This window comes from Takifugu rubripes, chromosome 9, assembly GCF_901000725.2.
Source record: "Takifugu rubripes chromosome 9, fTakRub1.2, whole genome shotgun sequence".
Lineage (NCBI taxonomy): Eukaryota > Metazoa > Chordata > Actinopteri > Tetraodontiformes > Tetraodontidae > Takifugu > Takifugu rubripes.
Genome location: NC_042293.1, coordinates 9,446,921 through 9,461,785, shown reverse-complemented (window position 1 = coordinate 9,461,785; position 14,865 = coordinate 9,446,921). Strand labels below are relative to the sequence as shown.

At 42.9% G+C, this 14,865-nt stretch overlaps 3 protein-coding genes across 12 annotated transcripts; 2 read left to right on the top strand and 1 right to left on the bottom strand.

Moving 5' to 3' along the window:
• The first annotated feature begins 234 nt into the window (after positions 1 to 234).
• tbxas1 (thromboxane A synthase 1 (platelet)) lies at positions 235 to 5,225 on the top strand. 7 transcript variants are annotated; one of them, XM_029842397.1, is made up of 15 exons: positions 236 to 373; positions 769 to 870; positions 946 to 1,044; positions 1,468 to 1,561; positions 1,720 to 1,772; positions 1,856 to 1,952; positions 2,030 to 2,146; positions 2,359 to 2,447; positions 2,522 to 2,670; positions 2,833 to 2,963; positions 3,084 to 3,407; positions 3,483 to 3,571; positions 3,648 to 3,785; positions 3,879 to 4,041; positions 4,179 to 5,225. In XM_029842397.1, the coding sequence occupies exons 3-15, from the start codon at positions 953 to 955 to the stop codon at positions 4,290 to 4,292; spliced, it is 1,650 nt and encodes a 549-aa protein (XP_029698257.1). In that variant the 5' UTR covers positions 236 to 373; positions 769 to 870; positions 946 to 952; the 3' UTR covers positions 4,293 to 5,225. The 7 variants fall into 7 exon arrangements, with proteins under 7 accessions (XP_011605646.1, XP_029698257.1, XP_029698256.1 ...); XM_029842395.1 differs by having other exon boundaries at positions 240 to 600; XM_029842398.1 differs by having other exon boundaries at positions 241 to 404.
• Positions 5,226 to 5,228: 3 nt separating this feature from the next.
• Positions 5,229 to 14,357, bottom strand: parp12a (poly (ADP-ribose) polymerase family, member 12a). Of its 3 annotated transcripts, none has more exons than XM_029842394.1 (12): positions 14,339 to 14,357; positions 11,544 to 11,871; positions 8,627 to 8,762; positions 8,285 to 8,549; positions 8,088 to 8,204; positions 7,828 to 8,011; positions 7,576 to 7,750; positions 6,807 to 7,051; positions 6,643 to 6,730; positions 6,431 to 6,558; positions 6,139 to 6,290; positions 5,229 to 6,044 (listed from the first exon to the last, which is right to left on the bottom strand). In XM_029842394.1, exons 2-12 carry the CDS (start codon positions 11,861 to 11,863, stop codon positions 5,788 to 5,790), a joined length of 2,067 nt encoding a protein of 688 aa, XP_029698254.1. In that variant the 5' UTR covers positions 11,864 to 11,871; positions 14,339 to 14,357; the 3' UTR covers positions 5,229 to 5,787. The 3 variants fall into 3 exon arrangements, with proteins under 3 accessions (XP_029698254.1, XP_011605648.2, XP_011605649.2); XM_011607346.2 differs by lacking the exon at positions 14,339 to 14,357 and adding an exon at positions 12,365 to 12,481; XM_011607347.2 differs by lacking the exon at positions 14,339 to 14,357 and having other exon boundaries at positions 8,088 to 8,201; positions 11,544 to 11,950.
• On the top strand, positions 12,097 to 14,821 carry LOC101064477 (coiled-coil domain-containing protein 113-like). Of its 2 annotated transcripts, XM_011607606.2 has the most exons (9): positions 12,097 to 12,248; positions 12,779 to 12,887; positions 12,980 to 13,141; positions 13,212 to 13,361; positions 13,506 to 13,616; positions 13,836 to 13,934; positions 14,028 to 14,135; positions 14,254 to 14,409; positions 14,528 to 14,821. In XM_011607606.2, exons 1-9 carry the CDS (start codon positions 12,166 to 12,168, stop codon positions 14,681 to 14,683), a joined length of 1,134 nt encoding a protein of 377 aa, XP_011605908.2. In that variant the 5' UTR covers positions 12,097 to 12,165; the 3' UTR covers positions 14,684 to 14,821. The 2 variants fall into 2 exon arrangements, with proteins under 2 accessions (XP_011605908.2, XP_029698259.1); XM_029842399.1 differs by lacking the exon at positions 14,028 to 14,135.
• The last annotated feature ends 44 nt before the right edge of the window (positions 14,822 to 14,865 follow it).

The window sequence follows — 14,865 nt, the reverse complement described above, 5'->3', positions numbered from 1 at the left end:
AACAATAATGAAATCTATTATTTAAATTTATTCGATCATTTGATATTATCACACAATAATTCACATGCTCACATTTGAGCTAATCAATTGGAAATTAGGTAAAGCTTTATTCCGGGCATTAATAATATGATGGCGCTAAATTATCGCTAATGCCTTTATACCACTCCGGTACAGCAGGGGGCAGTAAATACCTTAGAAAGCTACCGCAGTCTGCGTAAATACAGAAAGAAAGAGAAAAAGCCGGAACATAAACAGTCTGTTGAGTAAAACCTTTATACTGATGCCAGCGAATATATTAAATCTTATCTTTGTGGCTGAGTGATTTTATGTGGATCAAACCATTAGTTTTAGGTTAGGCTTCCGGTTTTTAAAGGTAGGACTATTGTGTTTGAGTTTATTTACGTGTGAGTAATACTTTTCTTGGAATTTTTATTATTATGTTTTATGGAACTTCGTAATCAGCAATTATTTCAGTTCAGCATAAGCCCAGCACGATGTAGAAACCTTCCTGTGACCTGTGCTTTAACCAGCTGCTCCAGATGTTTTAGAGGCGTGGCTTAAAGACCTTCAGAAAATTCGTTCTGCATTTTACAATTGCGGGTAATGCTAATTTATTCTATCAAAAAAAAAAATTAGAAAAATTGTTGGGTTTTTACACACAGCTTAGCTGCAGCAGAATCCAAGCTCGAACAGCCACTGTCTTTTTGCCAGTTTTATGTTTGTCCTCTGCTAATAATTTACTGTCATTACTGAATCTCTCTCTTCTAGAACAGTCACTGGAAAAATCACACATTTCACGGGGAAAACAAACAAATGTTTAACGGTCCTGTCTGAGAACAAAGTCCACAGGGGTGTTGTGTGTTTTCTGAGGTATCTCATATAATGATTCATAAGTTTTTAAACAGCTTTTGACCCAGCTGTGTCTGTTTTTATTTCTTTTGACAGTTCATGCATGATGGCTCTGTGGGAATTCCAATATATATTCCACAACACCAGTGGATTGTCTGTGACTCTTGGACTCCTCTTACTTGGTCTTCTCTACTGGTGACTGCTAGTCTCTCCCTGAATGATGTTACAGTTATTTCGAATTATTTGATTTGCATACACTGTATGGAATTTATCATAACGGATCTGTGTAAATTCTCAGTCATCCAGGTCATTGTAACCAAGGTAGTTTTCTCTGTCAACTGGACTGGGTTTCTTCTCCTGAAGACGTTTCGCCTTCTATCCAGAAGGCTTCTTCAGTTCAGACCCAGTCCAGTTGACAGAGAAAACTACCTTGGATCATAACGGATCAGCTTCTCTCTCCTCCTGGTGTAGCTATCCACTGATTGTCAGATACATCCAAATTTACAGTGTAATTCACACTAAACGCTAAAGCTTTAAATTCCATGTCTCAGCTGATATTTAATATAAAGTTTCTTGAGTGACTATTCGACTGTCAGTTAACACAGTTCTGTCTTTTAGGTACTCTGTGCGTCCGTTCTCGGTACTGTCCCGAAATGGCATAAAACACCCGAAGCCATTGCCGTTCTTTGGCAACCTCTTCATGTTTCGCCAGGTAAAATAAAACAGTTCCTATTAACATCAGCTTCATCCCCCATTGTGTGCCTGAGGCTGGAGATTTACCAATGTTGCTGTTTTACTGTGAATGCAACAAGTTTATGGTTAACATTGATTGTAATTCTGCTCTGATGTCATTGTGACCTATCTTTTAAGGGCTTTTTTAACCCTCTGAACGACCTCATAAAGACACATGGCAGAGTTTGTGGGTAAGAAAAGGAACAAGTGCACTAAGATTTTTCCAATTTCTCATCAGTATTCAAATTTTAATTTTCCTCTTAATGTGTTTCAGGTACTATTTGGGCCGTAAACCAGTGGTGGTGGTGGCTGACCCCGAAATGCTGAGACAAGTGATGGTCAAGGACTTCAGCAGTTTCCCAAACAGAATGGTGAGCTTGTGTTTCTAATGTGATGTTCGAAGATTTCGCTCTAATGGATGTGTTGCGTCTGCTTGCTCTTTGCACAGAGTTTGCGCTTCATCACCAAGCCCATGAGCGACTGTCTGCTCATGTTGAGGAATGAACGCTGGAAGAGAGTGAGGAGCATCCTGACTCCGGCCTTCAGTGCTTCCAAGATGAAGGAGGTCAGGCACAAATTTCCCCGATGAATCGGTGCCGTTAAAATCAGACATAATGTTTTTCATCGGTGAAGTGAGTGTTGTCGAGTGGGCGTGGCCTTCTCGGTGGGAGGGTCTTAACTATGAAGACCTATTAATGATGATGTCTGAATTACCAGTAATGTTCACATTTCATCTCAGCGCATTAGTTCTGCATGTCCTCTTGCATTCTTTTGCAGATGGTTCCACTCATCAACACAGCCACTGACGCCTTAATTAAGAACTTAGATGCTTTTGCAGAATCTGCAGAGGCCTTCAACATCCACAAGTAATGAAAGAAGCCTGAGGGATTAGTGGGTCTTTTTGTCCCTTTAATTTTGTATTATGTGTTTTTTGTGACAGATGTTTTGGCTGCTTCACCATGGATGTTGTTGCCAGTGTGGCATTTGGCACTCAGGTGGACTCCCAGAACAACTGTGATGATCCGTTCGTCCGCCACGCGCAGCTGTTCTTCTCCTTTAACTTCTTCAGGCCCATTATGCTGTTTTTCGGTCAGTCCAAATATCTCTTAATGTTGCTGTATTTGTGTAGCTCACCAAATCTCTGATGGGATGTTGAGAGATATTGATACAGAAATAATTTGTAAATTGACTCGAGTTGTTGTCATTATCTTGAATTCCCACACTTAAAAACTTATTGTATTGTGTGTCCAGCTGCTTTTCCAAGCCTTGCAGCTCCTCTGGTGGGAATTATCCCCAACAAAAAACGGGATGACATGAATCACTTCTTCATCAGGACCATTCAAAAGATCATCAAGCAGAGAGAGGAGCAGCCACCCGAACAGGTGAATCACTCATTCAAGACCTGGAGAGGAAGGGGAAAGGGTTAATAAGTGAATAATAAATATGCTCAAAATATTTAATAGAATATTTAAAGTTTTTTTCTTGTTTTTTTCTTCATATAGAGGCGTCGAGACTTCCTTCAGCTGATGCTGGATGCACGAACTAGCGACGAGTCTGTGTCTATAGAACACTTTGACACAGCGCACCCTGTTGGTGAGGCTCATAACAGGAGTGAGCAGAACCAGGACAACCAGGTAGGCCCGCAGGAACGTCCACAGATGAAGATGATAACCGAGGATGAGATCGTGGGTCAGGCTTTTGTCTTCCTTGTAGCAGGCTACGAGACCAGCAGCAACACTTTAGCCTTCGCCTGTTACCTCCTGGCCATCAACCCAGAGTGCCAACGTGAATTGCAGAAGGAGGTGGACCATTTCTTCACCAGACATGTGAGTGAGGCTGTTTGTCACCATGTAAATTTATGTCATATCAAACTCAAAACTTCAAATTGCCTTCTCATGCAGGAGTCGCCTGATTATACAAACGTCCAGGAGCTAAAGTATTTAGACATGGTGATAAGTGAAACTCTGCGCTTGTACCCCCCTGGATTCAGGTAAATTAGGCATATTTGATAAACATGACTGAATGCAATATGTCCTGCACAAATCAGGCCGTTTTACTCCACACAGGTTTGCGAGAGAGATTGAACGTGACTGTGTGGTGAACGGACAGTCGTTCCCAAAGGGAGCAACGTTTGAGATTCCAGCCGGTTTCCTCCACCGCGACCCAGAACACTGGCCAGATCCTGACAAGTTCATCCCTGAAAGGTAGGGATAAACTGCCCAGTGTTACAGTACTAAGTTATCATACGGCATTTTAGCAGGCGGACTTTGTGATTTGATTGTGCCTGATTTCCCCAGATTCACACCGGAGGCCAAGGCCAGTCGTCACCCATTTGTGTACATACCTTTCGGAGCCGGACCCCGCAACTGTGTGGGAATGAGGCTCGCTCAGCTGGAAATGAAGATGGCCCTAGTTCGACTCTTCCGCAGGTTCAACCTCTTGGCCTGCACTGAGACCAAGGTGGGCTTTCAGTGGTTTGGAAAGTGTTTTTAGACCTATTCATTAATGACTGACAGACCTATTTATTAATGCTGCTCCCTGCTTCTTTCCTTTCACCCTGATTTTTTCCCCCCTATATATGTTCTATCTCTGTCCAGGTTCCCCTTGAGTTGAAGTCGTCAAGCACTCTAGGACCTAAGAACGGGGTATTTGTGAAAATTGAAAGGCGACACTGGGATGAAAGTCAAGTAAACTCTCCGTCAGAGGATTAGAAAGTCATTGTGAAGCAGGGTACACAGATAACGAGAATCCCCACTCCGACCTGGGATGGCAAACGCCTATTTAGCAGGCATAAATAAAGATAAGCATGTTCGTGCTGCCTCCAGGAGTTCCTCCACAGTCATTTATTTTAAAAATAGTCCCACAACCACTGTCCTTCCCTGTTCTTTTATGTCCTCTTTCAAGATGCAGGTTGTGTTTTCTGGTCGTGGCCATGTTTCTTCATCATTTTTGTTAGATCACGTGTGATGACGTGATGTTTCTGGCTTCGAGGCCGAGAATCTGGACTGGTGGGACTGAATCTTTATGTGTGTGTGCTCATGGGTGTGATGCCTCGAGATTTTCGGAGCACACCACACAGTACGATCAAAACTGTTCAATGCCAGATTTTTTTTAATGTCTAACTAAATAAATAAAAACTGAATAAAACAAAAAAAATCTCTTAAAATGTAGTGTACCCTGCTTTACTTGTGACCCAGAGAACATTCTGTAAACATTGACACTGTGAATTTGTAGATCACAAAAAGGGATGAATTACTCATGAATGATGTTAATATGTATAAATTAGAGGTGATGATTCAAGTGACAATTGTTTAAATTATCAACAGTTTCAAACGGTTAATAAATATACCATATATATGATGGTGAGTGTGTTGGGTTCATACAGTTACTACTACTGTAGAATGAGACATACCGTACATCACAACCAGAAAATCTGAGTTTAAATATGAAAGGCAGAAAGCCTGAAGCTCATTTTTTAAATGGTTTTTAAAGGGCCATGCAAGCGAAACCTGGGTGGTTTCAAGATGCTTTTTTCCATTCTTTTAGCTTTATTGTTTTAATCTCCAAAAATGACACTGTGTCACTGTTGTTTTCATTCAGATTGTCAATAAACTCTTTAAGTAACAATGGAAATAATACCAAAATAACGGCTTTGAACATATTTATTTCAGGGTTTTCTCCCATAACGGACATACCAGTAAGCAGACTTCAAAATGATATTAAAGGAGCCCAAACTGCCTCAAGGTCAACCTGCTTCACACACACAATCAAGTAATTTAGTTCTTTCTGCTCTCATCTGGCGCGGTTTGGATTAAAGTTGTGTTCATCCTAACAAAAATCATTCACTCCTCCAGTCCTTACACCCAGTTCAGATAATTTCTGGATAAACCGTGAATGACCCAAAGATAAATCAAACTTTATTACGATGAATCATGGAATTTAAAATAATGCTTTCATGTTGGGCCATCTGTAGCGACCTGGCTCAACAATTTCTGTATGATACAAAAAAGACAACTAGCAACTGTGTTTAAAGTGTAGCCCACACACTACAACCACCATATGTATATATGAACCATTATCATCAGTATGCAGCCCAAAAAATGTCTCCAAAAAAAAAAAAAAGTGATTTTCTGAAGCAGAACACCTTTAAGACATTCTCTGTGAATATTAAAAGAATCCCAAGCCTGTGCTTCTGAGCGTTAGGATTTAGGAATAGTTGATGAGATACTCTGGATAAACCTGCTGTTTGTCAAAGATAATGTAAATGCTAGGGTTTCTCTCAGAGTTCACACAGCTGTTGTAGAAGGTTTTGCCATTTCCTTTTGGTGGGGGTCTGACATAGCTGTCGTTTCCCTGGGTGTAGTCTCCCACCAGGACCAGGGCAACAAACATGATCTTGCTCTGGCTCTTGCTGCGTCTAGAGTACATATCTGAGTAGGAGGCATCTCTGGCAAAGTAGCTCCCTGGAATAAAAGTAAGGATGAGTGATGACACAGCCCAGAAAGCAGGAGGTTTCGTTTTTAAGCGAAAGTCTTCTTAATCATTACTCCACCATACCTTTGCCATAAGCTGTACCATGAGCGCCACACATCCTCCAGTCAAAATTCTGCTCACAGATGGCATCGGACAAGGATTCATCTGTCCCGTGGAACAAGTACATCTGATTTACAGCTTTTCCATCATTCTTCTTCATCATCTCCTCTTTCTGCCTGAATATTAAATGTACATCAATGCAATGATGTGGGAAGTATCATTTTCCCATTGGGCTGAACTTCAATTTCCCTAAGGGGATGAATAAAGTACATCTTGAATCTTGAACTGTAGTTGTGGCTATTTTTGTTTTATTTACCACTGAAAGACCTTCCACAGAAAGGGGTTCTGGATCCTGTGGATTGTGTTTATTTTGCTCTTGGGCATTGTGCGTTGGAACAATGTGACAATCATGTCATACTCCTTGGATTTGGACAGCAGAATGAGCTGGGAAAAAAGAATATGGGAAAAAAGGGGTAGCAGACGGAAGAACAGGAATATTAAACATAGCAATGTTTGCCGGGGAAGCACCTTGTAATCATAGTCTGGAGGATCAATCTTGTCCCAGTGTGAGGGGAAGCTCTCAGCAGTGGAAGAGCCTTGGCTTTGAGATGACTGGCTGCAACAAAGATGTAAAGATTCGTTATCGGATTCACTTTATTCCAACGTGTAAACCGTCACTAAAGCCAGATCACCTCTGAAGCTTCTTGTTCACCTCCTCAGCTGACACGAAACGAGGCCGCCGTCGGACCTCTCTCTTGGTTTTGTATTTCTGATTCTGCTGATACATCTGGGTGCCTAGGTCACCTTTAAAGTTGAGGATGTACTGCTGGTTTCCAACACAGAAGGGAACCACCCCATCTCTGTCTGCCAGGTACAAGCTCTCCAGCATGGGGGAGGTGGTACTGGCCTGTTCCTCAGCATGTTCCTCAGCATCGCTCTAAATGCATGAAAAGGAACAGCTCAAGGAGCAACCGAGGCAAAACGGGAAAAGCAAAACTCTGCACTGCGGGACAAATGGTGAGGTGGGGGTACGATGGTGAGGAGTGAGGGGGGGGTTTAAGTCAGATGCTGTTGTAAAAGCTGCTCCCAGTAGGAGTGGCCTTATCTATTCACTGGCACTGATCTCCTAACTGTTCCTTCCAGGATTCTGCACACAAATCTTCACTAAAATAATTCTGCAAAAATACACAATTTTTACAGCCTGGACAAGGTCATTTATTACAAATGAACAGAAATTCCTCCACTGTAGTGGTAAAATGGAATTGTTAACTCTTTAAATCTAACCACAGGACAATCAGAAGGACTACCAATAGCTGGGTTCTTTGTAATGTCATACAGAATCATGGTGGTCAGCACACACACACACACACACACACACACACACACACACACACACACACACACACACACACACACACACATGCACTCTTCACTTGAATCGCTGCTACATGTTGGACAGACCTTTCCAAACTCCAGCCATTGCTCACTGCCGGACTTCCAGTACCAGAGCCACTCTGTGGTCAGAATAAAGGTTGGGGGCTTTGAGATGGAAGAGACCGTTGACAGACGGCGAACTGGAGATGATTTATAGGTCATGGACATGAAGTCAACTACTGGACTAGCGGGGGGCTGAGGCCTGGAGGCAGAGAAGACCATCAACACTCTAATATAGACACCAGAAACAGAGCGCTGATATTTTCGATGACCTTTCACCTTTTAAGGGAAAGACGCTCAAACAGTGTCATGACTGGCAATGGCTGATCCATGGTGCTCTTGTCACATCTGGGGTCACAGTAGGCCTTCTCTATTTCTTCCATATTAGGCAGATCGTTCCAGGTCACGCCATCTTCTAAGACCTGCCAGCGGTACGGCAGGTGCCAGTGGACACGAGCGCACTCTGGGGACAATAAATCGTAGACAGATACAATTTGTGGCCTGTTTCAAAACAGCGGCATCACGACTTTCGCCGTTACCTTTGTAGCGGCATTTTCTGCGGATGAAGAACAGGCAGATTTCATTCTTGTCGATGTCACTCATGGGTTTGCTGTCCAGAGACAACCGAGGGGGGCTCTCCACTGCTTGCGGCGCTGCTGGGGACACACGTGCGTGTGCGTTAATGTGCATTGATGTCTCTGGAGGAGACTTTTAAAAAGGAGACTTTGCTCTTTACCAGAGCACGCAGCATCTCCCTGCAACTCCTGCGCTGCGATGATGAATCGATTCCTGTATAGCTGAGAACGGTTTTCAATGTTCTCTTGACTGAAAAACTGGAAAAGTGGTTTCTCGTTGCACTTAAAAGAATGGGCCCGCTTGCACGTGGATCCGAACCTACAGTCCTCCTCCAGAAAATGCTGGCAGATGTGAAGCTTCACGCAGGAGGCGTTGTTTTTGCAGGAGCCGTGCAAACCGTTGCCCCTGTTGTAGTGCGAGCAAACCTGTGGGACACGTGCAGGAACACAACCAGGTCACACTTGAGCCTCAACGTCTTTAGAACGCTGCCGGGGCAACTTACCTCAGGAAGCAGCCAAGGATCGTTCTGCAGCAACAGTTGGAACAGCTGTTTCTCTGTTAAATCCTGAAGATCCTGATTCTTCAAAACCTTTAAGTTATTTCCAGAAAATACGCTGTGGGAAGTTTTGCATGCGTTTCTAAAAAAAAAGAAAAAAAGAAAAACCAAGCCCACAAAACTATTGTTACCCTGTGTTTCAATAATTAGAGAATAATTTCTGAATAATAATAATAATAATAATAATTTTCTGCTAATTTCCCTGGTGGACACCCCCTAAAGGGATCAATAAAGTACTCTTGAATCTTGAATATGAGAATATAATACCCATTACCCCTTGGATATGTAATATAAGGAGGAGCCAGAGCCTCACGGATTGTTAAATCACAGCATTCCAGGAATGTGAGATGATTTAAATCATCCTTCTGATTTAAAGACTTTAGTTCATGGATCAAGGCAGTAAAAATGACCACGCTGCCAAGTTTGTGGTATCTTTTCCTATGTTTACTTGTCAAAAATGCTGACTCACAAAAAGGCTTATCTGGGCTGGGTACATTTTAAAATATCTCCAATGGACAAGAACCACAGCCTTGCAGAACCAAATCGATGGGAATACTGTTACACTCCCCAGATGAGATTGTCTACTGGTGCTCTCCACAGCACCAAGCTTGGTTAATTCTCAGACTCATAACCAGGTTTGGTGGGGAAAAACACACAGAGCATAAGGGAGGAACTGAATTCTTGGAGGTTGCATATAAAATAAATAGTTAAAAGGTTAGACTGGCCTAACTTGGCCTTCTCAAACATCTGTTTAGTCCTGGAGAACATGTCCTCACATTTACAAGGTGGAGAGAAAAGGGGATTACAGAGAGGTTTTTGGAAACAAAGTGATCGAAGTAGTTACGGATGCATAAAAACGTACATTTGTAAAGACAAAATGGAAGGAACTCATCATGTGAAATCAAAATTGGAGCTAGAACTGAACATTAAGCTGCAGGAGAGAGATGGGCTTTCATTGTGAGGACCCTCCACCCGCTCTAAAAGATGAAGGGCATTTGGATGAAAGAATTTCATTTGTTTCCTGATGTCGCACATCAAAAGTAAAGAAATTAGTGAACACATTTGTTGGTCAGGCCTAACATTTCAGCAGTTCTGGGTGTGACTGGTTTGGACTCTGGGAAGGATTTTTTTTTAACCACAGGGACCGTCTTAAAAAGGAACCTGGGTTTGAATGAAAAGGGGTTGGAGCAAATTCTGTGGTCTGACAGTGAGGAGTGTTTGCGACCACTGGGAGGCGCTAAAGAGACTGCTCATGATTTTTCGGTATAGCGATGACAGACTGGCAGATGAGGCAAACACACTTTGAAAGTGACATAGTGGAGAGAAAAAAAGTCCACCTCCCATTCCGTATGGAAATGGTAAGTTTTTGGCTTTTTACTTGGTCCAGCTCCCACACTCATTTTTATATCCTTAAGTTTAAAAGACCGGTTTGATTGATGTATTGGGCACCCCTGCTTGAAAACATCTGGACTTTTCCAATGTTCTGACAATACTGAGAACTGAATAAATGAGTCAATCACATTCATATTCACAATTATTACTCAACGTCATTATTTTTGTTACAGGAACTGAGTGATCTGTGAAGTTGTTATATATTTTTAATATACTTTTTCAATCCTCAAGGTCAAGATGTATTTAAAGTATTAAAAGGTGATGACCAGAAACTGGCTGAAAAGCAACCCTCCAAATCTGGGAGAGTGGCTGGGTACTGAGGAACCAACTGGTTGCCATTTTGGAAGTTTGCATTGTTCTGATTGATTGTTTTATTGATTGATTTGTTTGTTAGTTAAGTTGTATCGAATGTAATACAGTAGGTTGAACGCGTTAATGCCAAAACATTGTTGCTAAAACTATGACTATGGTATCATACGATGTCACGTCACTCTTCACGTGCATCCCTACCACCAGCGCAATAGACACCATCCACAAGCACCTTCTATTGGACAAGACTCTTCCAGAAAGAACAACCTTAACACCAGCCCAAATCTGCACCATGCTGGACCTGTGTTTGAACACCACATATTTCCAGTACAGAGAAGGCTTCTACAGGCCGGAGTCTGTCCGGAGTCTCTGAGAAGTTTAGGAGGATCCTCCAGAAACACGACATATCGGTTCAGTTCAAACCCAGCAACACTCTCAGACAGAGGCTGGTACACCCGAAGGACAAGACACCAAGACATAACAATGTAATGTTGTTTATGCTGTACAGTGCCAGGAGGAATGCAAGGAACTGTACATTGGTGAAACCAAACAACCTCTCCACAGAAGAATGGCACAACACAGACGTGCCACCTCTTCAGGTCAGGACTCAGCAGTCCACTTACACCTTATCAGAGAGCGGGCACTCCTTCGAGGACAGCCAAGTACGGGTACTGGCCAGAGAAGACCGCTGGTTTGAGAGGGGTGTCAAGGAAGCCATCCTTAAACAGAGGTGGTGGCCTGAGGCACTTCCTGTCACCCACATACAATGCAGTCCTCCGCTCCTTCCAACAACAAACCAAACGTACACACCATTCCAGGAGACCTGGTGACTCACCACGTGAGCCAGCAGACAAATAGGAGACGCCTCAACCGAAACTAGGTGAACGACGCGACCAACAACCCTGCCAACGACTCTCAGGTGACCCCCCAGATCATTAGCATGCCAATGGTCCACAGGGGCTATATTTTCAAGCTCTGTCCCCAGCGAGTCCAGAACTAAAGAAGCCTTCTGGATAGAAGGCGAAACGTCTTCAAAGATAAGAAACCCAGTGCAGTTGACAGAGAAAACTACCTTGGATACGATGACCTGGATGATTGAGAATCTACACAGACATTGTTGCTAAAACTGTTGACACACTCAGATTCAGCGCATTTTACTCACCCAAACTTGCATTTTCCTAAAACCAAAAACTTGCACACATGTAAGTGCTCGCACTGCGAACACTGTCCGTTCTTGACTTGACACAACCGCAGACTGGTTTTAGCCACGATCAGACTGTCCGGGCTCAGGCCTTTAATCCCGGCAGCCTTCTGTTTGCCTGCTCGGATGGCGATTTTACCATGGTCGAACAGAACAGTTTGCAGGACCGATTCCGCCACAGTAAAATGCTTATTGATGATCCCGTTCAAGCTCTCCAAGTCCAAACATCCCTGGTGGTCGCACAGGGTCTTGGTGATGAATTTGGAGATGATTGAAGTCATCGTCAAACCTGAAAAGAAGTTAAGAGAGCGATCACTGAGCGATTATGCTATTTCCGTGGTGACATTCGGTTTTACAACAACGAAACCGAAAGTTTTACGGGTAGTTAAAGGCACAGTGTTCAAAACCGAACAGAGATTCTTATTATAATATGATGGGGTGTCTATAAATAAAGACCGACCAGATGAAACTGTAGATGAAACATTTGGAAATAAATTTTGACAGACATTTTTAAAGTTTTAAAGGTCACTTGAAGGCACCACCGCCTAGCAACCGCTGTGGCTTCCAGTGTACCCTAGCAACCATGGAGGCTCAGGCGTCTTCCTCGGCCCGAAGAGACGAGAAAAAACGAAAAATTGACCTCCACAACCAAGTAGAGGAGCTGAAGTAATTCAACTACATATTCAAGAGCAGTCTGTTAAAAGTGGCGTAGTTGTTAACACGAGGATTCACGTCGTTATCGTGTTTATTTCTCGAAGTCTGCTAAAGTTAAGCTCTCTCACCTCTGTTTGTCTGTCGGTCTGCAAAACTCAGGACGTTATAATCGGATTCTGATGAAAGTTTCAGGAATTGTTGATAATGAACAAGGGAAGCGGTTATGAAATTTTGGGGAGGTCCTGGATTCCAAAGGGACTTTGACCTTAGATCTTCCAACAAAACGAACCAAGCGACCTGCCTTGAATTATTACATTATCATTACATTATTACATCCATTCAGAAATCCCGAAACAAGACGGTAGCAGACAAACTCATTGAAAGTGTTCCACTGTAGAGATCTTTAGCATCAACACTTAGGTTCTCCAGTTGTTTGTTTGAGTTGATGTTGTAATTGACAGTGTCTTGAAAAACAGGTCTAAATCAGCACCTGGTAATTACTTTACCTGACTCTAAAGATGTTGATTTCATTTCTATGCAAGGTGTTTTAATGAAGCACTCTTGGCAGAGAATGAGATGTTTGAGCGGTTCATCAGCCGCAGTAAAGAACAGAACCAGCTGTCCAGTTTAGCCCCCCAAAAGGATGGAAGGGTAAGTACTGCCTATAGAGTAAAAAAGCATTCTCCATCCTCCTAAACTGTAATCTTTTTTATTTTTTTTTGTCTATTTCTCTGTCACACCAGGGTCATAAAAAGAATTTGGGGATCCACTCCAACCTCTCAGGCCGCCGTCATCAGCTGACCCTTGAAGAAAAGCTTCATGTATCGCGGGAGGAAATAGCAGAGGCACAAAAAGATCTGGAGAACCTCAGAGAGACGAATGAGGGGACCTGCGACGCCTACAAGGTCACAACGCAGCCTTGCACACATACAATAGAGATAAAAACCCTCGCTGACATCTTGTTTGCCTTCCCAGGCCTCCCTGAAGGAAGCAGGATTGCACCTTGAAGAGATCCGGAAAGCTAAGAACGAGTTTGAACACAAAATGCAGGAACGTATGAATGACAAGCGGTTAGAAATGAAGGAGCCTGAGAAGTGTCTCCAGTACCTTGAGGACAAGGCAAAGGTATTTAAAATGTGAGATACATAGTGCTTTTTTTAAAAAGATATTATGCAGGGGAAGCTACAGTGACTGGAGGAGGAATTGTTAAAGTGTAAATATTGGCTTCTTTGTTGTTTTATTTATTCATTGTCTCTCTCAAACCAACAGGCTGCTCAAGTCGAAATATTGAGGTTGAAGAACGGTGCACTGAAGGTCATCGAGAACAAGCTCAAGCACAATTTTCACCAGAAAAGAGAGAAGGGGAAAACCAGCTATGAGGTTTGTAGGCGTGACAGGGAAGCTTCAGGAGATAAGCTTTGGTTTTGGTTTTATTTCTGTTTATTTCTGTTTTTAAAGAACTACAATAATTTACAATAACAGCAATAATTTAGGGGTTTTCAGCCATTGACCGAACGTAAACCTCATTTAAAACCACACACCCTGATCTCACACTGTACCTTTTATACTCTGCAGCAATTGAATTTGATCTATTTTTAGGAAATTTTCCAGGATTGGGGTGAGCACAAGAGTGAAAAATCCCTGGATGAACTTCGAGCCAACAGTCTGGAAGTGCAGCGTGTCCTCACAGTACACAAGGTAACTCAGCAGAAATGTGTGGGAGAGAAAGAGAGAAAGTGAGCTTCCCAACCTGAAGGTAACTAAACCTTGAGAAATGTGCATGTGGGACAGGAGAAACTGCATAATTCGACATCTGAGCACAAGGAGCTGTGCAAAGAGATAAGGAAAAAGAAGGAAATGCTTCGGAAACTGGAGAGAGAGCTCCAACAGGCAGGAGAGGTTTGTTGGCAACGGCCTTCGGTTTAATGACTTCGGCGGTTCTGTTCATCAGTGGGCGAACGCTGCCGTGCTGCAGCCACTCAATAAAACACATCCTTGGTTCGTTTTGTGTCTCCAGGGACGTTTCAAGGCAGAAAATCTGAACCAACGCTTGCGCCACCAGATGGCAAATTATGTGGTCCCAGGCGTCAGCGAGTACTTACAGGCCAGGGTCAAGTGCAAGAGGCTGCAGCAGGATATTCACACCTGGGAGAGGAAGGTCCGGATTGCTCAGGTATATTTCACCTCATCAGATCCAGTCGGGGATGGGCGGCCCCACTTTTCCATGTTTCCCCACTTTAGCCGGAAGTGTTGTGCTCAAACACTCAGCTGCTCTCCTCTGTTTGGCTCAGATGACCGCGAAGACCAGCGCTAAAGCAGCTACTCCTGCATGCGGAGACGTGGGAGGGCCCAGAACTGCAGGACACCAAATTCCAGTAAAGCTGCCACCGTTACCAGAACACAGATGGAAAGGAAGGAAGCTTCAAATGTTGGATGTTATTGTGTGAAGCAAACTGATTCAGATGTGTTTCCTCTTTCTTTAGACTTAAAAAAAAAATCCTTTTTAAATGACCCTTTAAATCAGGTATGTCTGCAAAAGAAACATCTATAACGGATAATACGAATAAAACAAACGTGCAAAAACAGGAAGTTATTACTGATGCTGATGTCTTAAAATAAGAATATTCAT